A 27,658-nucleotide genomic window follows, 5' to 3' on the forward strand; every position below is an offset into this window, starting at 1 on the left:
GAAATCTTTTGAGACTTCAGAAAATCTTGTAAGACTCCAAAGAAAGGCATAAGGATTCAAATTCTTATGAGATTCCAGCAAATCCAGTGAAACCTCAGATCTTCTCCTGAGACTTATTTTCCTTATAATTTTTTAAAGTTGCTCATGCAATTTGTTTAGTGTTTTTTTTTGCGGGTGGTGGCTTAGTGGCATTTCAATAAGTAAATTCAAGTCAGTCAAGGCACCACTCCATATCTATCCATCCATCTATAGACGCCCAGAGGCTCAAGGGCCCTTCCCACTGAGCTGAGGGCCCCAATTAGAAGTGAGTAGTCTGTCCCTCTAGGGGCGAGCCTGCAGCCCAACACACTCACACACTCCAATGCAAATGCATGCACACACATGCAAACACACGATAGGAGTGCAGCGAGAGTTCAAGAGCACTGGATTCAAGGGGAGTGGACACATTTTGGGGAAAAGTGCTCACTGTATCAGACAGGATCGCTTGTGTGTGTTTGGAGTTGGGAGGAAGGCAGAGTCATCTGTTGCTGCTGTTTCTCTCTTTTGTTTTTTTCAATTTTGACTTTTGAGCTTGTGTGCGAGGGAAGCGAGCAGGGCGGCGGTGTTTTCAGGTGCGGCACGGACGGACGGGCATGTGTCGCGTGTGAGAGAGGAAGGTAAGATGCAAGCTTGATGATGTCATTGTCATGTACACGCAGTTTTAAAAATCAACACTACTGCATCTCATTTTTTGGTTTTTCATCTTATTCCATACGATGATGGAATAAAATGGAATTATCATCACACCAACCTGATTGTTTTAAAGAAACTGATTGAAGCTTATAAACCAACTTTTAAAGTGTCAAGTATGACTTATTTGCTTTCATTGACATTGTTTTTAATGACGGTGCTGTTTGTGAACAAAGTTTGCGAGTTTCATATGATATGTTGCCAATGCGTTGTTATCCAGAACTCCAACTTCTTAGGTGTTCCCAATCAAAGAGTTACAAATGTTCTGTCTCTTCATCCACATTTCAACAAAAACAACTTTTTTTTGTTTGGGGTTGAAAATATGATGTGTTTTGTGCTATCCCCACACTCGTGCCACCAAAGTGTTTTAAATGATTAGTTTGAATCCAAATCTCAACAGAGAACTGTTGAGATGCTGAGATAACGCTTCAAAGTATCTATGAGGCAACGACCACTGAATGGACTGAAAGAGCATCCTAGGTGCTGTGAAACAGACTCTTTCCAGTAAGCTTTACTTTTTGAAAAGAAATTAGAAATTTCAAAATGAATTCATCTTTATATGCCCTAAATTGAGTCGGAAATCAATCACATTAAGGAAATACGTATCATGTGACATTCATCATCAAGAAATCATATGCATTACTGTTTTTTTTGTAGCTTATTTAGAAAACAGAACATTTTTAAATGCTTTGGAAGGTGTTCAAGAGCTTCTACATACCAGTGTATAAACCCAAACTGAAACATCCACAAATATTTTAGTCGTCGTTCATTCAAGTCAGCTGTCGCCTGTAACATAAACTACGCATTGGGTGCTGGTGCTGCGTGACATTTTTTTTTTTTTTTTTAGCACTGTAAACCTACTGAGGATAAACGGTTTGGAAAATGGATGGATGGATAGTTGCCATTATGGCTCATCAACACGCATGTTTACTTGGTCCACTGCATTGGAATTCAGCAATGAATCCATTAGAGGGTGCCATTTTGGATCACGTGTTGAAAAATAAGAGTAGCGTGATGATGGAACAGGTATTAATAGTGCTGGAAAGAGGCCGAGGTCCCGAAACATGCTAAGTGCTACAAGGCATGCCAAGCTTTTTATTCATCTCAATGTATTCACTTTGGAACTTAAGTAATATAAATTACACGTTGTTTTGCGGTATTGTATGACAAAAGAACATACACACACACACACACACACACACACACACACACACAGAGGCATAATTGGTTTGGTGGAGGGGTGGGGGGGTGCATGGTATCTGATATCTTGAGATCGGAATCAGCGCTCTTCCGAATGTAGATGAAAACCCAAAACGTGTTGGCCATCTGCCAATGCGAGTTCAGCATAAACACAAACATCAACAATTAAACAGAGAACTACAGTATATTCATCATTAAATGAGCAAAATAATTGTGCATAGCGACGAATGGTATAATATAGAGGTCAGCCTCATTTAAATTAATCGGGGGAAGAGTCAGCCCAGGCCAACTAAACATTATGCAAGATTTATCATTTATGTATTATTGCTCGTCGCCTCCTGGTTAAGTCTAGACATGCGGTTTGTTTCATGTGTTCCCTTCAGAGATATGTCAATTTAATTGTTCATGGAAGTATGCCGACATAAAAAAAAAAAAAAAGATGCGGCAATTAAAATAAGAATTGGGCACTTGGACCTGCAGTATAAATCCAGTCTGATGTGTCACATCCGTGTTTCATATAGCTGTGAGTCATGTGTAGAAATCTTTGAGTCGTCCGGTTTTATTTACGTTTTCTACACTCGTAAAGGGAAGTAAGAATTTCATTGCCGTTTTTTACGATGCATGTGACATAAACACCTCGAATCTTCAAGTGACAGTACATTGTTTTTACGAGTGTGCAGTGCAGGGCTTCTGTCACGTTTTTTTTTTAGCATGCACATCCTCCCCGAAATACTGCTGACAGTCACCGTGTGTCAAACATTCCACTTGGTGAGGACTGACTGTGAAATATTCACTGCGCAGCGGCAGACAAAAGCAAACGCGAGACAGTTTTATGGCTTTTGTCTGAAGGCCCCGCTCTCCACTCGGTTTGAGGGTTCTCTGCAACTCCCCTACAAGGAGCTTGAGGACGCTGGGGGCGGGGTGGAGGTTGGAGACTGTCAAAGGAATACAGAACGTGAATTTCTGAAGATACGTTGGAGGTTTTTGACAAGTTGCCAAGAGAAAGACGACTCCAAAAATGATATCATCGCCGTGTTCGTCCCCGCATGGCGCCCGCGTAGTCTAAAATGAGGACGTGTTGACAGGTAACAATGTGCTCTGTCTTAATCCACTTTCTATTCGAGTTCTGGAATGGGAAAGAGGAGCCTGCTCTTGTCATAAGTTATTAAGTTTTCTCCCGTTTGGCCTCCAGCAGTGATGCACTTTTTTTTTTTGCTCGTTCAGGTTGTACGCAAGCTCAGTGTCCCAAAAGTCCAGCCTTGTCGTACAGAGGGCACATGTACGTCAATTGCGAAGTTTGCCGAGTCCACGGTGACGAGGTGCCAATTGCTTGCAGGCAGACATTCTGTCTGGCTCGGACTGGTCTGTGGAAAAAAATAGCTCAGGATGTACCTTTCTGAAGCCACGTGAAAAAAAAGAATAGTTATTTTCCCTTCACTCAACTGGGGCCAAAACAAGTCTGGCCTGGTGAAAATATGTTCACGGGTTGTGCAGCACTGGAACTGGAATGATTATGACCATGAGACTGATTCGACGTTCATGTCTCTATCATTACCAGTATGAGGACAGTGATTTGTTGCAAATCAGAGGATGAAAACACACACACAAAAAAAAGGGCAAAATGGTCCCATATTACCCAGCAGTGATTTTATGACGGTACCTTACCATACTGGCATTCATTTTTGCTCATTTCCATAGCTACACTTTCAAACAAATCAGGAAACCTGAATGACACCCCCACCCTCATCCCCAATCCCCAAGACAAAAAGCTAAAATTTATGTTCCCAAAAAAGTCCCAACCCTAAACTCTTAAAATGTACTGTGCAAACCACATACACTGTAAAAATATCCAATGTGGGTATGGCTTTGGAGCGAAAGGACAATAGAAGCGGATGGTGCTTGCATAGCTTCAACTGGTGTTACTGTGCTTTCCTCTGGAAGACAGACAAGTGAGAGCACTCAGAGCTGTCACATAGCACTTTCATGCCCTGCTGCTCCCATCTGCTCACCTCAGAAAGGGATTAGGTTACGCACATATGCTAGTACATGCGCGCTCATACAAATTCAACGCGGCGCGGCCGGGGTCACGGCCTAGTCGGTTGTGTGTAGAGTTACTTGTTTTGTTGTCCCGCATCGACAAAGCCTTTTGGCATTTTCATCCGCGTCTCAATTACGGAGGCCTCGTCTGTGTTTTCAATACAACTTTGTCTCCGCTTTGGGTTTGTGCCGTCTCGAGTGATAAACACCAGATCCAGTAACATTCCATATTTCTATTCGAGCCCGCAGTTGTTGACCCGGCACTGTATCACTCTCATATCGAGCCTGCTTAGTGGGGACAAAGAGTTATGGATTAAACTGCCACATGATATGCAATGAGTCTGTAAACAAAAATGTGAGATTTGCCTTAATTATTCCGTGTTTCTGATTGAGACGGTGCTGACAATCCCACCAAATTTGAGCATTTTCCCTTCCTTGCTATCAAAGATAGCAAAGGCCCGATTGTCAGATGTCTCTAAAGATTATCTTGAGCGATTATCCTGGGGTGTAATGTTTCCTCCCTTTTCTGCCTTGCAAATTGTACAGGATGGCAATCGTAATTGTTAAACCCGTTCAATGTTCCCCATCACAAATCCTTAAGTGAGGAAAACAAATGCCGACAATCTGGTAATTCTCCTCCTTTACGATCAAAGTTACCATAGGTCAATTGTGAGAACGATGTGAGAAGATTATCCTGTGGTCGGGGTGTTCCTGATCTGCTCAGAAAATGTTCTGGGTCATCAGAGATTAAACCTGTTCAATATTCATGATCATCAAACCTTTATCAGGGACATGCACATTCCGGGTCAAATTTGTACAGCACTTGTGCTCCTGTGGTTGTTTTTCAAGTGCTCCAAAAATAAAGTGGAGTTGAGTATTTTCCTTCACTTATGATCAAAATAAGCAAAGATTTTCGATATCTCGGACAGACGATTTTGAGTGGTTATCCTGCGGTGTTTTCTCTATGTTCCACATGCTAAATGGTTGGGCCAAATAATCAACAATTAACCCTGTTCAATATTCATTATCATAAATTATTAAACAGGGCTACAAATATACTGACAATCAGGTCAAAGTTAGGCTTTTTCTTTCCTCGGATGGCGATCAAAGTCAGCAAATGCCCCGTTGTCGGACACCTCAAAGATTATGCTGAGCAGTTATCTTGTAGTGTGGGGTGTGTTAAGAGTGACGTTACCTCCCCACTCTGCTCAGAAAATCGACAGCGGCAACAATCAGGAATGTTAAACCTGTTAAAATGCTTATGTGCTTGGCAGAATGTGTCTGTCTCCTTTTAAAAAGGGCTTAAAACACAGACTGGCCGTAACTTGGAGGTTTCTATCCATATTCTGTGGTGTGGTCTAAAGACTGGAACGTTCTCTCATGGAGGCATTCTTTGATTTTGGATACAGATTGACCTGTGAGGTTGCCCACCCCCAAGTGATGTAATGAAATAACTGATGCAAAACATGCAACGCCGTGACTGCACTTCATAAATCTACCCCCCAAAAAGATCATTCCATGATCAAAGAGCTCGCGGAATTATGATTGAGAGTTTTTCAAAGAAGGTAACCAGCTGTGGGAAATTCAAACTTCCCTAATGGCAGTGAGCCCTGTCGCAGTTTCCATGGAAAACTCCTCAATGGCTTTATCTGCTACGATGTGTTTCACTACACCACATTCCTTTCTGACAACTTCAAAGATCCTCTGACAATGAGATGTCTGCACATTGTAATTTTATCGCTGATGTAGTTTTCATTCACGCTGATTAGCAAAAACCAGACGGATGACGTGTAATCGTAAAAATATGCAAGTAATATGTGCGGTTAACATCTCAAATAAATGACATTTTGCATATTGCCTTGATGTTTGAGCCAGACAGAGCCAATCACTGTGGTTAAAAACATGAGCGAATGTTGTGGCAAATGTAGCCAAAATGTATGATTGCCACCAGTTTTTTTTTTTTCCTCAGGTTGCTGTTTGATCGCAATAGTAACTGTTTGCATGATGACATTCAGTCAGATCTTATTATTCCGGACTAGAAGGGCCAGCCTTCGCGTCTCGTTTTTTGTACTCAGGTTGTTATCTTGCTGTATGTCAGCACACCGACTCTCTATGTTATCATTTTATAAGGTTTTACTAGAACTAGCATTTTAATGGATTTCATCCCCCCCCACACTCCCCCCAAAAAACTGATTGTAACTACACATGACGTGAATCCTATCGAATGCGCCTCGTCGTGTAATCTGGTTGCTGTCTTGGCATTTCATCAGTTTTTATTAGAACCAGAACCTGACCGTTTGGGGATGGTGACATCCTTGATCCAAGATCACTGAAAAACGCAGTTATTGTACAAACATTGTAACGATGTGTGTTCAGAACGATGATAATGAGGAGGAGGAAACTGCTTTTAGGACAATACTTCCCATTTCAACGCCGAAATAAAGTTATCTTCTTTGTAAAAAACAAAAAACAAAACACAGCCTGTTTCCAAGAGTGGGCTGGACAGAGCCAAAAATGAGTATGCTTGGAGAATGGGGAGTGAGGAAGTTGCAGTATCGGGCGAATGTATTGACTTGTTTACAACTGTTGAACTAGCTGTCAACCAAGATAGCATTTAGCAAAGTAACAAAACCACTCGATGTACTAGTGATGTTCAAACTTTCATGTTTTCCTGTCGCGGGAGAAGGAGAAGCCCCTCCTCTTCTCGAAGTAACCCCAGTGTAGTTCCCCAGCAAACAAACGCACGTGAGACATGCTGGGCGATGAGATATTTCATGTTGGGTCTGAACCTAGCATAAGGATTGAAGCTTTTTAGTTGTTTCTTTCGCCTTTTGAAATGGGACCTGATTCCAGGATGTGTTGTAAAACCCTTTCTTCCCTTCAACATTAGTTTTACAAATCCACTTTAAAGTATTCCACAGATCATACAAAATCACGTTGTAAAAAGCAAGACTTTAAAACTGACAGACAGACTTCAGATTTACAAGCAAGAAAAAAAGCTACTAAAAGGCGTAATCCCTGTCATCTACAGCTTTAATAAAAACTAAATAAAAACACCAGTTGTGTGGCCTGGTTGGCGGCCCTGCGTTTTCACTGAGATGTGAACTCACACCGACTCACAGGGGAGTTGCATGCTTGCCTAAATGCAAGGTTACCAAAAAGAAAACAAAACAAAAAATAACACAAAAAACGGGTGACTGACCATTGCCAAGAAAAACAAAGAACATCTCAAGAGGTAGGAACAATTTACCACGTTGTTACGTCTGCTCGGTGGCAGGGACTCGACAAATAGCCCGGCTAATGCACCCTGTCATGGCGAGATGGAGGGATTTGATAATGGCGTCCTCCACGGGGCACCTGGGTTGTCACTAACTGCCTCATTAGGGGTGGTCTGTGTGCGCGAATTCCCATGGCCACACCGCTTCGCCGCCATCTGCTCTTTGACAACCTGCACAGGGAAATGTCCTTCAGAAAAGTTTGTCCACTTGTAATTGCTCGACTACATTTTGGGATCATTATGAACGAACCAACGGCCGGGGGAAGACTCCTCGCTTTGTTGATGTTACGGTAAACCTCAGTATGTGAGGACGTTATAACAAGGGTGGGTGGTTATTTTTTCATTTTCACGTGAGAAACTGGAGTGGTTGTTGGGGGCCGTTCTAATATGCTAACCTCAAATGTGTTCAATCTTAAGTGAATGTGTCGATGCAAAGTATGGAATTGTATTGTTTTAACTCAATTCAGTTGAAGTGGGGACTGACCTCAATGACGCTAGGTGGTAGAGGAAATGGATGGATGGACAGTTGTGGCTCCCAAATTATTATGTGGACAAATCCCACTTCTCCCTCCACTGCGCATGAAACGAGACTGTGGCAAAACTACAGATGGCATTGGCGCTTGCTGCTTTAAAGAAAAAAAAATGGCAGCTTAGCAGGGTTGGAAATGTTGCTATTTATACACACACAGAAGCTCTGGGAAAAAAATAAGAGGCAAATAAAATACTGGAACTTTTTATAGTGTTTTGACCATTTTTCATTTTCTCACAGTAATGCATGTAAAATAAAAAATCAGAGAAACAAATAGCTTTGCACTGGTCTCAATTTCAAAAAAGCACCATATATTTACATTTTTTACTTTAACACCAGTCAATGCCAATGGAGGGTTGGACTTGGTTCGCGGGCCGAACTTCGCGCAAGTCTACATTATAAGGCAGAAACTACGTGAGTGTCTGGCTTTAAATCTGCCACGCATGTCGTCAGGTTTGTTTACTGTCGTCCCGTTGCCCCCCACACACACACACACAACCCCACGCGCTGCTCATGTGCAGGCCGCTCTGCCAAAGACAACAGAGGGGACCCCAGGCCGGCGCTGCCAGGAAACACTCGAGTTTGTTTAATTTGCATGGCACGGAACCGCGTGCTTCGACTCCTGCTGTCACTCTCCATCTATTTTATTGACTCTCAAACTGGATGGACTTTGTCTTTTCCTGCCAAATTACATCAGAGGACTTTTTATATCTCTTTATGAGACAGCCGGCAACTGCTCCCCATATTTTTTTTACAACACTGGGGTTATAGCATCAAGTTAGGATTTGTTGTAGGTCCACTGATGTGATACCCCTTTCAACCACGATGTCAGATTATAGAATTTGGGGAGTAAAAGCTCGAGCAATGTCTGATTGCGTCACTAGTTAACAAACCCTACATATCATTTGACCAAGGCAGTGAAAACGGGAAATGACTTGAATCATGATTTTAGCCTTCTTCTATCTGGTGCCATAAATTGAATGTGTGAAGCATCAGTCGACAATGAGATTTCAAAAGGCACGCGGATTCAGAAACAGATGGTGTGGAAACCCAGGAACAGATCACAAGTTCAATGAGGACTTGATTTTTGTTTTCAGTTTCTCGGATTAATAGCAGACATGACAGATGCACAGTCGTTGGCTTATATTTTGATTCAGTACTCAAAGACAACACAAATAATCATTTTTATACATACCGGTACCTGTGTGATAAAATCTTTGGTTCTGAGTCTCTCTCTTCTGAAGGGGCTACTCCGCCTCTACCGTAGGCAGTTTTTTGATCACCTCGGTAAAACTATTTACGACGTACCTTCAATTCATCCGCCTCGCCCACAGGCTCTGCTGGAATACAGTCATTTGATTTTTTCTTCAGCAAATAAACTAAAGCCTAAACTTTTGTTGGAGTAAATGAAACACAAATTTAGTCATTGTTTTCAGATCAGGCCAGCGGGAGTCACATGTGTTTTGCCATCTGAAATACGCTGGTGCCTATTGTTCACAAACATGAAAAGTTCCAAAGGATTTGGGCCTAATGTTCCGTTGATATTCACACCTTATGGGTGTATTGCTCAGGTATCTCAAGAAGACCACTCATCCTTTCAACTACAGTGAAACTCCTCTACAACAAAATCATGTTTGCAGCAAGAAATTTTTCACAACAGGAGGTTTTTCACTGTAGCAAATTTGATCTCAGATGTAAACACACACACACACACACACGCGCACACACACACACACACACACACGCGCACACACACACACACACACACACACACACACACGCAAACAAACGTATGTGTACACGCACACACAAATGTATGTGTACACGCACACACAAATGTATGTGTACTCTTTATTTTTATTCCAATAGTGCATAAGTATGAGCATACACTTATTTGACACTTCATATAGTCAGTGTAGAAAGAAAAAAAGGAAATAAATTGCAAAATTTACAATCAGCATTCACTTTCACTTACATCAATTTCTTGGATAATGCCTTTTATTTTGCTTCCTCCGTCTTTCATTTTGATCACTTTTACCCTCTCTTCCAGCGTCAGAGCTCTTCTTGTCTTAGCTGCTTGACATCCAAAGGTCAGTTTTGTAGCAATGTTAGCAATGCAACGTTCTTGCTGCGTCTGAAACTAACAATAACAAATACTTCCTGGACTACTGCGCATGTGTAAACCAGTGTAGTGGTTGCTGTTGCCTTTTCCGAACGAAGCAGTAGAGGTCGCTGTTGGATAAGACTTCGTTGTAGTGAATCTCGTCGCAAAGCAAGAGCAGAGAAAAAGATTTCGTATAATGCAACAGGGTTTTTTTCGTTGTATGGGGGGCAGGGGAGTGGGAATGGTGTTAATGCATGAATATTTTTTCACACTAGGGGGTATTTTCGCCCATATAGGTTTCGTTGTAGAGGAGTTTCACTGTACTACGAATTTCTTCCGTCATGAGTGAATTGGTCTCTAGTCAATCAAAAGGCACATCCAGGCCAACAAACATTGACACAGATCCACAGCCATGGACATTTTAAAAATTTTTTGGGACTGTGGGAGGAAATTTGAGTGCCCAGAGAAAACCAATACAAGTATAGGGCCAATGCAAATCCCTCATAGAGAGTCAAGATTCAAACCCAGGACGTTTGATTTTGAGATGGATGGAGGAAAGTTTATGTTGACAGTCAACCAGTTGGCCACTGCACTTCCAAACAGCCTACTAAAAGTTGATGGATGTTCATGTTCAGGTTCCCAGAAAACTCAGTGGATGGAGGTGAGGGCATGGGCTTTGGAAGAAACCATGAACAAATGCCTAAATGTAATCATCAACGGAGGGGGCTGTGGGGCGTACGGTGGACATCCAAGTGCGGACCGGTGACGTCCAACACAAGATGTGCTGGATGATGTCTCCGTTCCGACATTGTTGCTACAGCAATCTATCAAGTGGGTCAGTAATGCGACCCAGTCTGAACAGGGCCAAATTCCATTTGGATACTTGGTAAAAAATGTGTGGACAGTCAGCCCTAAAAATCGGATTTGAGGAGGAATCTGACTGGAATTCGATATGCCTGCGCTTTGAGCGCAGCCTAAATACGAGCCAAATGACGAGAAAACGAGGCACACCTGGACAAGACACGAGCGGATGGAGGCAGCTGATTAGTTTACACAAGGGACCGGGCTGATGAGGACTGGTGAAAACAAAACCTAACGAGCAAGACATGAAAAAGGCACACAAGAAGACATAACATGAAACACAACTAACGTAATCTAAACAAAAAATGTTCATGAAAGACTTGGGTTAAACTGAAAAGTTAAAGGCCATCTCTACGCAAACATGGGTTTGTCTGAAAAACATTGTTCCATGTGTTTTGGCCTTTGTCCACAGTCGAACAATATTTTAGGGTGCTGAAAACTGGGTGGACAGTTTGTGCATTTACTTCAAGAGAAACATGTCCAACAAAGTTGTACTCTCACATTTTTTTTTTAAATTCAGGAATACAAATTCTGACTTTAAACATGCTTAGAGGAAATTGAGCATCGTGTATACAAACCTAAATAAAGAACTCACAATATTGGGCATTCAAAGTGTGCTACCAAAGTGTCTGCTCTTGAGTTTTCCAGCTACTGATTGGCTAAATTGCACTTGAGCCTGGAGAAATATTTACAAAACCGAGATTTGTGTTGGTCCCTGAGTGGAGGATGTATTTTTAAGTGCGAAAAGATTCCCCTTGAAATTCCGCTCTGTCAAACACTGCTGATCGGCCATCTGTCAGGCACAGCTCAAGTTTGTAACCCCAGAAGGTGTTAAGGTGCCTCAATTTGTCATCTAAACTAAACATCTCTTTATCGGGGTCTAATCTCTGTTTTATTGCGACAGTGCTCCTGATATCATAGTCTTGGCTCTGTGTAAATGACTCAAATTTCAAACGGGACACGACCAGACAGGACACGGAAAACAAATAAAAAGTCAAGTGGGGGAATGGGTACTCTCGCCAACATGCCATTGAACATTGTAATCTTTTTAGTGTGGGTGTGAATGAATGAATGCACTCAGGATTTCATCACCTTTGAAATTAGTTTGATAAAAGAAGACCGGGAAGAATACAATATTTCCAGTGACTCCAAGCAGAAGCGCCATCCTTGCTTGCCACGACACGAGCGCTACATCACCGTGATTAGTTTGCCTTGACTTTGTTCACGCGGTCAGTGAGAGGCTAATTATGTTACAAGAGGTGGAAAGCGGGAAGGAATCAGGATGAGCAGCTAAAGGGGAGCACAAGGGGGATTCCTGAGGCTCATGAAGCACTTCATTGTTTGCCGGGTTAATTAGTGGCTCGGATTGCTGTAAAATGAGCTGGAACTTCGTTTTGATCAACCCGGCGAGTGTGTAATTAAACTCGGTAATTCAATACATTACACGCAATCTACTGCTTCTGCTCCCTTCCTTGAAGTGGGAAACAGTTGCTCTGCTGCCAGTTGGAGTGGTCGATACAACGATTCACAGAGTCATGACCAAATGACTAAGCAGTAATGTTAAATTTGTTGCTAAAGGTTTGCTCCGGCAACAATACGGATGAGTTGTGGGTGGCTGTGATTCCCCGTCAGTCAATAGACATTTTAACAATTAAACATCAGAAGGCAGTGTTAAGCTCCTGTGGTCTATTTATTGATCTGTGCTGTTTCAAACCTTGTTGATGATGACTGCACTATGTCGCTCAATTTTAGTACATCACTTGATTCAATCATGAAGATCATATATCCCCTCAGTCATGCAATTATTGAATGTCCATTATATCTATAGATGGCATTTTTATTCGTCTTTTGACCTATAATCACAATGATTCTTTTTTTTTTTTTTCCCTGTAGTCCCTGTAGCTGCGTGGTCCTATGGAGTTGTCTTTAAAAAATCCTCCGTACTGCGACTATGTGGCAAAGCATTATTTTTTTGTTTCCTGACATTCATTTCCTTTCATTTCAATCCTTCATTTAAATCTCAAATCTCAACAATGAAATCCAGAAAACAACAACAGAGCAAACATAATTAAAAACGGTTACATTCCAAAGCAATTTACTGGAGTTGTTGACCATCTTGTTCAAATGATACATGATAATTGTGTTGCATTTGGATGAATAATGTAGCGCAGCCTTCCCCGGCCTTTGGTCCGTTGATCACTTTGACGTGAAGACATATTTTTGCAAAGCATAGGAACAATCAACCCTTATAATAATGATAACCTATAACCTGATAACGTGATAAGCTGTCCACTGTAGTAACCGCTGTCCCTGAAAGGGTTAAAAATAAATGATGAATACAAAAGGCTGAATGTATTGTTGAAACCCTGTACTTGTTTTTGTCTTTAATGAGCCAGTCACATCTTGAGGTAATTTTTTTTTTCTTTCAAACAACTCCAAAGGCTTGTTGTGCTTGCTTGGATGAAGGAGTTTGAAGGGCATCACTGCAAGCCCCTGGCAACATATTACCCTAAGTTTGTTTTGGTACAAGTCTATTGGCAGTAAACGCGCCCGGAAATGTCTCACATTTCCGATGTTTTTTTTTGACAATTCTTTGATCTGTTCCCCTTTTCGAAGATGCTCGCCAGTCATTTTTTAGTCAATTTTGCAATCTTGTGCACTTCCTTTGTTCTCATATCACATGAACGAGACGAAGCAGATGCACCCCATTTTCCTAACAAAACTTCTTTCAGACTTTGATGATCAACAACATATTTTTTCTTCAATCAATCTGTACAGCTCGGTTTGCTGAACCTGTAGAACATTAAAGATGTCTGCAACAGAGCAACATAAAATGTATTTGGCAACTGCAGGGAACTTTGCAGTCCAGGGAACTTTGAGCTGCAGAGTTGTTATGATGAGACCTGTTTAATCAAGCGCTGATGTATGATGCCATGTTACCTTTTAAGATTTGTGAAAAGATGGGCCAGTGCATATCTCGTTGTACAGATAAAGGTGCCCATCCCACCTTCTGATATGAAGTGCAGTGATGGGTGGAGCTGAATGTAGGTGCTGAGTGAAAAACAGAGTCTAGTAGTTTTAGAGTGGAAACAGAAGCATGTCTGTAGATAATGTCACTGTAATCCAAAACTGATAGAAAGACTGCTTCGACCAGCCATTCATGCAGGGTAGGGGAATTTTTTTCTTCTTGTTCTGGTATAAATGTCAGATAAGAGTGTATCTACCGGTATATAAGTTTAGAATCAACATTTTTGGTCCACATTTTATAATTGTGTGACACAATACTTTTATGCAGTTAATGATTAATCTTACCCATCCCTACTTCTAGGTATCACAGTAACAGTTCCTTCCACATCACCCCATGCTCACTCGTTCGTCCTAATAAATAAATAAATATGAGTGTCTCGATGGCTGGATGGATACGTACCAGTCAGCCCCTGAGTGCGATCTAATGTTCGTGTGCCAGAGGCCTATTTCAGTCCATTACAGGAAGCGTGTTTTTTTTTTTTTGTCTGTTTTTAACCAGACAGGAGGAACTGACAGCGTCATTGGCGACTGCGCTGAACTTTTGCCAAGTATAATTTAGGCAAAGCATTAAATTAGTTATCTGGATGAAAAGAACATAGTTGAGGGCGAGAATGACTGAAAGTGGAGTGTAACTTATTTTGCGGGGCTGACCTTTGTTGTGAGCAAACAGGTTTAAAGGCAACACAAAAGGCAAGAGCTGAGAGGTAGGATGGTCGAGGAGAAAGGGCGAAATGCCTGCAGGGCTCCATGGTGAAGCCGCTCGCTGGTCACAAACACAAATGTGTGTACATGCCCTGCATTGGACTTAGAATAGACTCCCACACACACACACAGACACACACTTCTGATTGCTCCTCCCTGGCTACATCTTATGCCCTGGTCTCCCTCCAGGGCAGCACAGAGGGGAAACCAGATCCATCCACGCGCCATGACGAAAGGAGGCTCTTGCGATCCAAGTCTAAATGAAGATGGGGCTCAGCGCTGCATGTCTGGCAGCAATTACGGCAGCAAAGACAGCAGGAATAGGGCGCTTTACCATCCAGGAGTCCCATTAGTGGGATTGATGTTGTTGGCCATCCTCCCGCTTGGAGTGAGCTTCAAACAAAGTGTCCCTCGACTCAAACTGAGCCAAAGAGGTAAGGGATGACAGACTGTTGAATTGTATGATCGTTTTGGGTGTTTATCTTTTGTGGTCACCTATTACAACCATTCAGTGTTTACCTCAATGTATTATTAGCTGCACCCTATTATTAAATAATAAATTATTGCTTGGTCTTCCCATGTCTGGGTTATGAGTTCTAAACGACTACAGATGCTGGATCACAGAGAAACTAAAATACACTTTTTTTTCCCTCAGGATTGTCAGAATGGTCAATTCTGTGTATCCTCAATATAGGATGAATTCCAGAAAACAATAACTGTTACACATACAGAGATTTGAACAAGTCTTCCCAAAAGAGGTGCCAAACTGTTTATTGCCATTCTAATTTGAAGTTTACGTTCAAACTAAACGAGAATTGCACATTGGGTATTAAAAACAAACACAAAACTTTGTATTCCGCTATCTTAATGCTTAGACACAATGCAAAATGCCATAGATAGGATGACAAATGCCAATGACTATTATAATGCACCCAGTGGCCAAGTCACATATACCCGCATCCTGATGAATTAATCATGATTTACACACCTCTTGATTCTCATCTCATGCTATATTTAATTATGCTGTTACTAGAGTGTATGCTTTATTTTTCTTTTTAGAAAAGACAATACAAATATTTTTAGTTTTTTTTTTTTGAGGGAGTCTGGAATGAATTAATGGCCTTTGTATTCATTTAAATGGAGAAAGATGATTTCAAATACGAGTGGTTTGAATTAAGTGTCTGGTCATGGAACAAATCAAACTTACGTTCAAACTAAACGAGAATTGCACATTGGGTATTAAAAACAAACACAAAACTTTGTATTCCGCTATCTTAATGCTTAGACACAATGCAAAATGCCATAGATAGGATGACAAATGCCAATGACTATTATAATGCACCCAGTGGCCAAGTCACATATACCCGCATCCTGATGAATTAATCATGATTTACACACCTCTTGATTCTCATCTCATGCTATATTTAATTATGCTGTTACTAGAGTGTATGCTTTATTTTTCTTTTTAGAAAAGACAATACAAATATTTTTAGTTTTTTTTTTTTGAGGGAGTCTGGAATGAATTAATGGCCTTTGTATTCATTTAAATGGAGAAAGATGACTTCAAATACGAGTGGTTTGAATTAAGTGTCTGGTCATGGAACAAATCAAACTCGTCAATCCTGCCACCATTGTACTTTGTATTTCATTATGTATAATCAATCAATTAACCAATGTTTGGACGAGACACATAAATCCAAAATGAGAACACAATGTATTCTTTTTTAGACAAAAAAGGCAAAATAAATGAAACAAATATATCGAGACACTGGATCATTAAAATGCAAAGTGAGTATGACAGGCCAGACTTTGCCCATCCTTGGTCAACACTCATATAGCTCTTAAGCCTAACTAGCTATTGACTTTATTGCACTCTTTCTCTTAAGAAAAAGTTCCAAGTATATTTCCAAGCTGTAAAAATTAGCGCCTCCAACATCAAATAAGAGAAGCAATAACAGCGTTAACCCCACCACCACCCAAGTACAGCCTTGTCTAAAGTTTCTACAGTGGCTTGTTGCCAAGATATTTTTGTTTGTTTTCTTATAATTTGTCACCTGAAAAGCAAGTACTGAAAGCACATTCTGGAGCAGCCCTATTTGTCACAAAGTTCAATTTCCTGGCAAGGCCGTCTGGTTTGGTCCGTTGAGTGAATATCAGCCAGTTACCTCTGCTGTGTGCTCCATGGGTATTAGCTTTGAGCCACCAGGGTAAACCCAGATGATGGCTTGCCTTAATATTCATTTCAGACTTCAGCTGAACACTACTTCAAAGTATTTTTTAAAAATCGCCTGCGCTATGTATCCCCGACAGAAACCACACAAATGTTGTTCAGTCTTGCTCGTAAACCCAAATCCCATCGGCGACCTGAAAGTAAACCGAGGCTGACCCAATGCGCAGAGCTCTGCCCTGGTCAAAGGCATCCAAAAGGCTACAAGGCTGCAAATAGATCCATATTTATGTCATGAGTGTCTCCCATAAATAAAATGCATGTAGCTGTGGGAATTCTGATTGCGCTCTGTAGTGTTTACTCAGCAGCTAAGGTACACTTTAAAACCGCAGCAGACCTTTCATACTCCTCTTCTCAAGCCCTTATGAGTAGTCCGAATCTCAACGTACACTATTCTGTATTTTGGTATCACTTGCCTGTTTTCCATGCGCTCAGATGATTTTGTGCTCAGGGAAATACCCTCTCAGACCTCAGAGTGTGTGACAGTAGACAAAACTTCCATGTTTGGTTATCTTGGTCAGACAGTGAACCCATCTTCGTTTCATCACTGCACATTCTTCAAACACCATAATGGAGCCAACCTCCCATGAAAACTCAGCTTCAGTGAGGGGAAAGTGATCAAAGCAGTAGCATCATCCATGGTTCAGAGGCACCCTCAGCTGACTGACAGGAAAAAGTGCCCTTTTCCTGTCAGTCAGCTTTCCAGTGAACAATATCTTGGCAGTTAATTGCCAATGCACCTTGCTCACTAAATTATCTGCCTTCCCAATTTTAAAGTTAATGTGGTTCATACTTTCTTCAGAGTGGCTTGGTGTCACAGACGGTGGTGGTCCAGGACCCCAAAAAGCAGGCAGGAGGGAGAAGCGGGATAAACTTAAACTGTATTCACAAAACAATGAGAAAACTAAATCCAGAACAAACAAAGTCCTGAAAACAACAAGAATCAAAAATAACAAACAAAAACCCATGGCATAAACAAAAGAGAATGACGTGACAAAGCTACAAACAAAAATCCATTGAAGTAAGGCATAAACACTAACAGAAACTAAAGCCGTGAGAGCAACAGAAACAATGACCCGCCACTGAGTGATTGGGCCGAGAGTCCTTTAACAGAAAACCGACTAATGACATGATGACCAACAGGTGTGCCACTGTAGGAGGAGCCTTACAGAGCCACCTGTTGGTCCCAAACAGATCAATCGTGACACTTGGAGGTTATGTTGGATCCTCAGTTTATGATATATGACATTTTCAAGGTTAAGAATGGCGTGCAATGAACGACTGGTGGGTAGGGGGAGCAAAGCACACCAACTCAGTGCTGGTCCCAAGCCTCACCAAATACGGCGGCTTTGAGTCAAGAAGGGCATCCTTCTAATTCTACAACTTTTACTTCATCTACTGCAGTGACAACAGGAGGCGGAGTTTTATGTGGCAGAAATGAAAAAATTGAGCTTTTCTTTTGGAATGACCAGGTTGGATGGGATTAAAAATGGGCTCATCAGAAAAACAGCCAAGGTTTGATGTTTTGGGGAAGTGACTTACAGTATATGGTTTGAGCAAATCCACAGGAGAGATAGTGAGTACAGTATACTAATAAAAGGATGATGAGGATGGACCTGTCAGGCAACAGAACTGGATGTATACCTTAGAGAAGGTTGATAAATTTCATGAGGGAGGACCCGAGTGTAGTTGGTCTCAGAAATGTGGATGCATAACCGTCTACACGGAAAAGCATGACGCACTGTGACCCCTAATGGGACAAGCTCAAAGGTAAAGTAGAAGGGCATCCATCCGTAAAACCTCTGCCACAACTTATAAGAACCACTTTAACAGGAACATTTGGAGTAGGTTTATCCGAAACGTCAGCCCTGACAAGGGTAAAGCTGGGAAGAAGACAAATATTATGACTTCACTAGACAGCCAGGTGGCGTACTGATTAACACGTCCATCTCAAAGTTCAGACGTTCTGCATCAGATTCCATTATTCCTGCATGTAGTTTGCATGTTCTTTCCATGGGTTCAGTGAAGACTCTAAATTGTTCATAGTTGTGAAGGTGAGTGTGAATGATTGTTTATCCACATGAGCCCTGCGGTTGACTTGGAATTAGTCCAGGGTGTAAGCCGCCTATTACCCAAAGTCAACTGTGATGGGCTCCAGCTTACCCTTGGCCCTCATGAATACAAGCGCTGTTGAGAGCAAATGGATGGATGACTTTCCTACTGCGTTTGCGTATCTTAGTGATAGACTATGCCGTATTTTGATTTATGTACAAATTCTGCTGTAGAAACAGAAACAAGGACCCCATGTTTTGTACTTAAATGCTGAGTCATCATTTTTAGTTAGCCTTTAAACCACGGCATGAGTCAATAAAATGAAGTTACATGCTATGACAATGTTGATGGGATTTAAATGAAATGCTTGGCTAGCTGGCTTCAGTCGAAACTCCTGATAGTCGTACAAAGGGCGTTTGGTTTATCAGCGCTGTCTAAGCCACTTTGCTGGTGTTTTACTCAAGGTGGTGTGTGTGAATGCTTTACGAGAGGATCCAAATCAAGAGCTGCTGACTGCCACGGCTCTCCTCTTTGGGGAAAGGTGAGCGGCAAGGTGCTAAGAAATATCGGCTAAGCAGGCTGATTTAAAAGGACTCACTGTGCTGCATGTTTGCAGAACAGATTACCGCTTACTGATGGGGCGAGCGGGCCTAATCTCCCTCCTTTGCCGTGAGTATGAGGTATGTGTGGGGTGAAAGATATGAAGAAGAGGGGGTGCGTTTGCACTAGAGGAGGTTTTAAGCCGGATCGTGATGAGTGGATGAGATGGAGAAGTTCAAATATTGAAGGTTGGTAACCTCTCCAGTCCTTCACACCAAGAGGGTAATCACAGTGTCAATCCTTTCAGAGCGACTCCCTCAGGACTCCCCACACAGTGAGTCAGAATTTATCCAAGGCTTCACTGATGCACTGGAAAACAGGAGTTTTTCCTCCAACTGCCATCAAGGACGCACTGCACTGAGACTATAGTCAGCAGTTACCTCCATGAATGGTAACCTTAATAAATTATGTCATAAAGCATCATTCCATCTGCTGTTCATCATCATCTTGCCCTTGATCCATTTTATTCGTCGTTTCCCCCTGGAGGCCTCCAGAAAAGAACAAAACGGATTATGAAGACTTTTGTCCAACGAGGCAGGATGTTGCCACAGAGTAACCGGACAGTCAGAAAATAAAAAGAATGTATAGAAGAAGAAGAAATTGAAGAATCCTATGTAATTCTTTTCATACATTGTGCTTGCAAACTCTTTTCTTTTTCCACAAGTCATTTTCACAACGGCGAGTAACTTGTGAGAAAGGTTATCCATCCATCCATTATATGAGACGCTTATCCTCACAAGGGTCACGGGTTTGCTGGAGCCTATCCAAGCTGACTTCGGGCAGTAGGTCGGGTACACCCTGAACTGGTTGCCAGCCAATCGGACGGCACACATCGACAAACAACTCACAATCACACCTTGGGACAATTTAGAGTGTTCCAATCACTTAGGGTGCATGTCTTTGAAATGTGGGAGGAAACCCGACTGCCCGGAGAAAATCCACACAGGCACGAGGAGAACATGCAAACTCCACACGTGAAGGCCGGAGCCCAAATTCGAACCCTGGACCGCTGCACTGTGAGGGGGACGTCCTAACCAGTTAACCATCGTGCTGCCTTAGACAGTTTATATTACCACAAAAAAACAACCAGTTACTCCTCTTCTATTTGTGTCTTGAACAGGACCTTCTATAAAGTCTCTAATTCAACCCAGCTGGGTGTTGACCGCACCCAAAGATTTGCCATCGTAAATATTGAACAAGTTCAATAATTACAACCCCAACTGCTTTACGAGCAGATCACTGAGAAAAAAAAGCACTCTGAACATACCCATTACCACAGGAATATCACTCAATATAAACCTTCGAAGACATCTGGGAATCGGTCCTTTGCTGACTTGAGGTCTGGAAAACTGCTCAAATGCGAGCTTATTTATTGTCAGTATGTGTAGACTCAGCTTCAGCCAAGTTGAAGGTTGAAATAAGTAGGTAACGTACATGTTCATGATCACCATTTTACTCGTCTCTAAAGGAAAACTGAAAGCCACAAAAATACTTCCCAAGGCTTGTTGAGTGTGAGATCATTGAGTACATTTGCATTGTCACAAATTTACAGTCTCAGTCCTTCCTTAAGCTTTCTTAAAGGGGAAGTCACCTCAGAAATGTTCAATCACGGCCTGCCTTTTTTCTGAAGGTGAGCCATTAGCTGAGCCCTGAGCAACTGTGACGTCATTTTTAGTCAACAGCAATCGGCAAAATGGCCACCCCCTGAGATGGACAAAAATGGGTGGATTTTGTTGCTCAACTCATATTCCACCTATGCAGTATTAATCAGAATGCCATGTTGAGACTAGTGTGCAGTCTGCATAGAACATATTGTCATGAAGAAAGTTCAAGGGTTGACTTCCACTTTAAACTTTATGGATTTACTGTCAGTTGTGGAAACCAAAAAGTATTTTGTTTGTCTTCGAAAGCTCCTTTCACATTGCCTGTTAACATTACTGATAGGGGAATGAAGGCAACCCATGGATTTTCCAGTTCGGAGGCTTAATGTATTCGTGTGAAAGAAAAGGAGCAGAAAGCCGCGACAACGGCATAAGCGTTTTGAATGTGGGGACAAACATAACTTGTCAGTCAAGGTATTGCTGTATATGAAGCTTTGTTTCAGCTAAAAAGTATAGTTTGGTTTCATCTCAGGAGAGTTATACTTACAGGATGGAGCCTAGACTGTTGGATTGGACAACAGAGAACTGTTACTAAGATGCAACAAAGGGAATGGAACGTGGATCAAACAAAACATTGCTTTTTCTTAAAGATATGATTAATGTCTTTTTATGTAGTAAATGTTTGCATTCCAAGTAGAACGAAGAGAAACTGCTGAAGATTCTCCATTGTTTTTATTTCTTTCTTTTTAATATGTCACGTTCCTCTTTGCCAATATAATACTAACAGTATTTACAGAGTTATTGACATGCCTCACAACACAAGCAGGAATGGAGACGCAACCAGGACATGGTTGAATTTACGCTGTCAATGGTTCCACTTGTAAGATCAACTGAACTGTATCGCTTGCCGGACATTGCGAGGTGTTCCTTGGCAGCAATCTACGTCTCTAATTTGTCAAAGTTCTTCCTTTCACGGCTCATCAGAGCAAGATCTTGATGGTTAATGAATGATATCTGACACAAGATGGCCAAGATAGCCTGAGATTTTTTTAGACTCTTATCAGCTTACAGTACACAGATGGCTTGAGATGGCGCATTTGCTTTTCTTCACTCAATCGGCACAGTGAGAATTTAAATTGTTGACTTGAGAGATGTCTTCATGGTCAATGAACAGGCTGTGAAAATACCCTGATGCAGATATCCATAAACACACCCCCTGAGGTAGTAGACTCTTTGCTGTTCTATTTTTTTTTTTTTTAAATCCGGTTTCTCAGTGAAGGTGTTGAACCACAGAGGATTAGGCGGTTTCACTTCAAGCCGAGACACGTTTCTCCCTACAAGAGGAAATCCAGTGCTTGTTTTAGGGATTTTGCTCCGCTGAGAAAGAATCCAAGTAATATCCTGCTGAAATATTTGTGTAGAGACATTATATCCACATTCTTCATTTTTACCGCACAACAATGAACGAACTGTCAATTGTCTGTGTTTATGCCATTTATCTCGAGCAGAGCTGCTGCAAGCAAACAGTGTTTCTCTGTTTTTGGGCCCCTCCGACGGCCTCCTTTCACACTCCCTGCTGCTGGATGAGGAGAGGGGTCGCCTTCTTCTGGGAGCCAGAGATCACATCTACCTGCTTGACCCTGACAACCTGGCCAAAGGTCCCAGAAAGGTACACAATGGCAGAGGAATGTGAATACGTATGAGTGCAAAGTTGGAATCAAAATTTGATTCTGTCAGCAATATTTCGCATGAGAAGGTACGCGGGACATTTACCAGAGTTGACAGTTTGTTTAGGCCAATGTAGAAGCGTTTAGAGCAGCTGTAAGAATTCCTTAAAGAAGGTCCATCCATCCATGTTCTACAGCATTTGTTTTTTTTAGGGTCAGAGGTAAATGGAGTATATCCCAGCCTACTCTTGGTGAAAAGGGAGATACACCCTGGTCTAGTCACCGGTTAATCGTATGACACACAAAGACACACACACACACACACACACACACACACACACACACACACACACACAGGATATAATGAAATATGGAGCAAACATTCACAGTCATACTGACGGGCAATGACCGTATTTTCCGCACTATAAGGCGCTTCGGAGTATAAGGCACACCTTCAATGAACGGCCTATTTTAAAACTGATTTCATATACCGCATTATAAGGCGCTTAGAATACAAGCTACAATAGAGGCGGTTGTGTTATGCATCCACTAGATGGAGCTACGCTAAAGAAAATACAATACAATACAGCTTCATTTATATAGAGCCTTTACAACCACTGGGGCTCGAACAAAGCACAGAACATTTAAAAAACTATGTTCAAGAAATCAGAATATTGCTCCATATATAAGGCACATCGGATTATAGCGTGCACCGTCGGCTTTTCATCGGATTATAGCGCGCACTGTCGGCTTTTCAGAAAATCGAATGCTTTTAGATGCACCTTATAGTGGGGAAAATATGGGAAGAGTCATGAATGATGAACGAAAATGCATGTTTTTGGGATAACTAAAAAGAGTCTGGAGCCCTGACACTGTTGGGGTCACTTGTTGGCGTCTTCATAAGATCTGCTTGCAACAAGCATGCAATGTTAAGGGCAGCCCTCATGTCCTGACATTGAAACCCTAACATGCAATTACGTTTGGATTGATTGATTCCTGCATTCTGTTCCTGTGTATACAGTACGTGGCTACACTGAAATGCACTCCGTCCTCAGTTGTTTCAACAGCTGACTGAAAGCGGCTGTCGGCTACGGGTTATTATATATAAACATAGAATCACATACATTCAATAAATACCCATTTGACACACACTTCTACACAAACACTCGCATGCATTCTCCATATGTTTGAGTGTTAATGCCGCCCAGGTTGACCTGCAAGTGGAGCGGCCATGTGTTTATTTGATCCTTATCTGGTTGTTTTAACGCTTCGTGCTGCTTTCCGAGTGTTGCTTCTCTGGTCACTGATACTGATGCTGGGAAGATTAGCACCACAAGAAACATATTCTGGCCCTTTAGGGACCACTTTGAGAGACAACCTTGGGGTCTTTTCTGTAATTTAAGACTTGGCGAAAAGATGTTAAAGCACATTGCGAGCATTCCAGGTGTTCTCACCTTTGTTTTGAGAGGTGTGTGGTTCTAAAGCTGTTATAAGGTCCTCATGTGATGCAGTAAAACAATGGCTTCATTCCTATTAAGTTCTTTAATGGGCTTACGCCATTTTTGTGTATGAATTCCTCACCGGTATTTTGTCTCATGAGATGTTTTAACATGGAAGGAGGTATGTTTGCATGCCTATACGAGCCCAATGAAAATGTTTGGTGATCGCTCCCCTTTGGTAGGCTTTAGGGGGGGGAGGCTACACACTCAGCACATAGGCCTGTGTGAAAACGGCGAGGTGCTCTGCAGGAAAAGCGTATGTTGTGCGACGTCTGATTTACGGCAACCACACAAGGAGGCGATAGTTACACCACGCTATAGTAAAAACGCCAAATTCCACTAATGTTGTGCCACAACAGGAGGGAGAATGTCATCTTTTATTTTGTTAAGATTTATCCTTTGTTAATACAGTTGCGATCCACAAACATTGTTTTTCTTTTTAAAACCCATGAAATAGGGTTGAAATATGAACTGAACGACCAAGCGATGGCTCGTAACTTGAAAATCTCCTAAATCGGTTCACTTTCAAATCATGGCCTCTCGCAAAAATAACTTGCTGTCTCTCCTTAGATTCACTGGCCTGCACCTCGCGACCGAGTGGAAGGATGCAAACTGGCAGGCAAACATTTGAATGTAAGTCACTCACATTCATTGCGCTTGCTTATTTCTAAATATTTCATTGGCCTGTGTATGTCCTCGAATATTGCCAAACAATGACCTTGTTTCGTATTTTTCTGCCTTGTCCCAGCAGGAGTGTGCCAACTTTGTGAGGGTGCTCCACAACTACAACCTGACGCATGTCTACGCCTGTGGAACGGGAGCCTTCAATCCAATCTGCGCTTTCATTGAAATTACTGGCTCAAGACAGGTGAGGCTAATGAAGGAAAACCCTGCAAAGTTCTGAAATGGTTGTTGCACTTTTCTGTACCAATGCTTCTTGCCATTATACTTTTGCATGGATCATACTTTCGTGACCGAGCAGCTCATTCCCTTGTTTATATTGACTCTTGTTTGATTGTAATGAAGATGTTCCAAAAGAGATCCGATTACTTGATCTCTTCACTGTGAGGCAAACATGCTAATCACCGTGTCACTGTGGTATTGGCAAATTAGCAAACAAAAGTTGTCAACAACTCAGGCAATGTGTTTGGGTTGATCACTCTAGCATGAACAGCAGACCCAAATTGATCCCAAGTGTTGACTTGGATTGAGGTCAGATCATTCCATTTTTCAACCCCAGCATTCTAGAGTCTCTGATAATGTCATCTTGGAGTATGGAGTTCTCGATCCAATTTTTTTTTTTTTCCAGGTATTGAAGAATCTCATCTCCAACCTTTTAGAATGGCTCATTTTGCAGTCCTCACATGACCGACACCAAAACATGTTCCTCTGTCAGTGCCACCGACAGAAAATAGTCTTTCTGACTTTTTGAAGTGTGACCTCGCAAGTCACCTTCCATAGATGGGATTCTGGAATTGTGACTAAAGACCTGGTTTTCAGTACCAAGCTCAAAATAACGGCGATATTGTCTGAAGAGCTTGATCTAAAATACGTGCTTATTTGATTTAACAATGTGAACAGTTTAATACTTCAGCACGGAGCTCTTTGAAAAATTAATGAACAGTAAATACAGTTTTGGTGAGTGAAAGAAAAGATGAGATGAGACGAGAGTGTGCCACACTTAGAATCAGGAAACACTGTTAAAAATCCGTATCCTTGTTTCGGATCCGACGGTTGAAGCAGAGGGAAAAAGTCACGGCTTCTAGTTCAAACTTTGATCAATTGTTTGTCACATGCAGTCTAAATTTGGCACATCTTCCCCGGTTGTGCTGTCTGTCCAAAAAAATAAATATTCCTTTTTACAACTACAATAAAGGAACGGTTATACCACAGCAAATGTCCAACCTATTTTTGTTTTGTACCGCTTTGTTTCGCAGGATGGAGTGTTCCGGCTGCTTTCTACTACAGTGTCGTCTGGCAGATTGAAATGTCCTTTTGATCCATTGCAGACATTCACCTCAGTCCTCACAGGTATGACGAGCCACATCCCATGATACTCAAGCTGGGATTCCAAAGTGGATTGCAAATTTTCAGTCAATTTCCAGGAAGTTCGACGGATATTTCGATGGGAATTTAAGGTGTTGAAGGAATTTGGCAAATATTCCAAATTGGAAACTTTCCAATGGGAATTATAAGAATGTGACTCAAGGTACCACTGCAATTGCATCGAATCAGGTTGTTTGAGGCAGTATTATACTGGAATATACAGTCATTCCCACCCAACTATATTTATGTTCCATATTTAAGGCCTACCTTCAATTTTGCAAATCCCTGCTTTAGTCCCATAAATTAGTGTTAATTCCCACATAAGGTTTCCAACTTTGACTATTCCCAGAATTTTGCAACCTTAAGTCTAGCATAGCACACTATCATCTCCTTTGCTCTACAAATGCATCATAATGTGTGTGTGTGTGTGTGTGTGTGCGTGTGCGTGTGTGTGTGCTATGTATGCGAGAGAAAGCTGGAGAGCCTATTTTCGCAACTCTCTGATTGAGCATTTCCTGTATTTGAGCCAGACCAGTATCTGTATGCGGGCACTGCCTCGGATTTCTTGGGCAAAGACACGACGTTCACACGCTCCCTCGGCCCGCCACCTGACCAGAACTACATACGCACCGACATCTCCGAGGACTACTGGATCAATGGTACACACACGCACACACACGCACACACACACACACACACACACACATTGCATTGAAAACGTATTGCGTTTCGCTCCTCCAAACTTCTGAAACAAAGAGCCTCTCTGTGCCGGCGAGATGGTTATTGGAATTCCAGCGCAGAGGACACAGCTTGCTTATTCATTTAGTGTGACTTTTTTTTACATCAACACCATAGCATGTCTGCCACACCTACTGAGGAATTTACAATTTGCAACAAAGCTCACGCTGTTAACCGCATACAAACAGTCAAACACTGACCCGTTCTCACGATATCCTTCCATTTTTTTTTTTTTTTTTTACACATCAGTGAGCTGGTGCCTATCCCAACTGACTTTGGGGTGCACCGTGGACCAGTCGCCAGCCAATCGCGGGGCATGCTTACAAACAAAAATTCACAATCATACTCACAACTGTTGTCAGTGAGTTTTCAATGAACCTAACATGCATGTTTTGGTATGATTTTGATAATTTAATTAGAAACTTACACTTCAGGGAGGGTAATTGCATGTTTTTCCATTTGATTGTTTTGAGACGAATATTTGCTATAATGTTGTCTTCACAATTGAGCCAGCGTAAGGGTAGTTAGTAGTAACTGATGTGCAAGTCTTTGAGTTTTCTTGTAATGTCTTATGTTGCTCTGAGTTAAAGTATTCTTTCCAAATCCCACATTGTCACATAGTTTGAAGTTTTTCGTTCTCTCAAGCTTCCTCTTGTTCTTCCTTTTTCTCATCAAAGGAATCACCATCCTTGGGTGACCCATCAGTCCTCTCTTTCCTTTCCTCCATTTGCTGCTTGTATTTGTTGCATTTGCGATGACCAT

The 27,658-nt window shown here is 41.8% G+C and overlaps 1 protein-coding gene across 2 annotated transcripts in view; it reads left to right on the forward strand.

Moving 5' to 3' along the window:
- Positions 1 to 365: 365 nt before the first annotated feature.
- The window catches only part of sema3d (sema domain, immunoglobulin domain (Ig), short basic domain, secreted, (semaphorin) 3D), a 43,443-nt gene continuing 16,150 nt past the window's right edge, over positions 366 to 27,658 (forward strand). Inside the window, exons 1-7 of one of the 2 annotated variants that reach the window (XM_019888365.1) lie at positions 366 to 656; positions 14,656 to 14,900; positions 22,455 to 22,615; positions 24,683 to 24,745; positions 24,864 to 24,980; positions 26,050 to 26,143; positions 26,689 to 26,817. In XM_019888365.1, the coding sequence (XP_019743924.1) occupies positions 382 to 656; positions 14,656 to 14,900; positions 22,455 to 22,615; positions 24,683 to 24,745; positions 24,864 to 24,980; positions 26,050 to 26,143; positions 26,689 to 26,817 (1,084 nt within the window). In that variant the 5' untranslated portion in view covers positions 366 to 381. The remainder of the gene's footprint in view (positions 657 to 14,655; positions 14,901 to 22,454; positions 22,616 to 24,682; positions 24,746 to 24,863; positions 24,981 to 26,049; positions 26,144 to 26,688; positions 26,818 to 27,658) is intronic. The other variant, XM_019888366.1, reaches the window with a different exon arrangement.

The sequence above is a fragment of the Hippocampus comes genome, unplaced genomic scaffold (assembly GCF_001891065.2).
Source record: "Hippocampus comes isolate QL1 unplaced genomic scaffold, H_comes_QL1_v1.1 scaffold112, whole genome shotgun sequence".
In the NCBI taxonomy this organism is placed as follows: domain Eukaryota; kingdom Metazoa; phylum Chordata; class Actinopteri; order Syngnathiformes; family Syngnathidae; genus Hippocampus; species Hippocampus comes.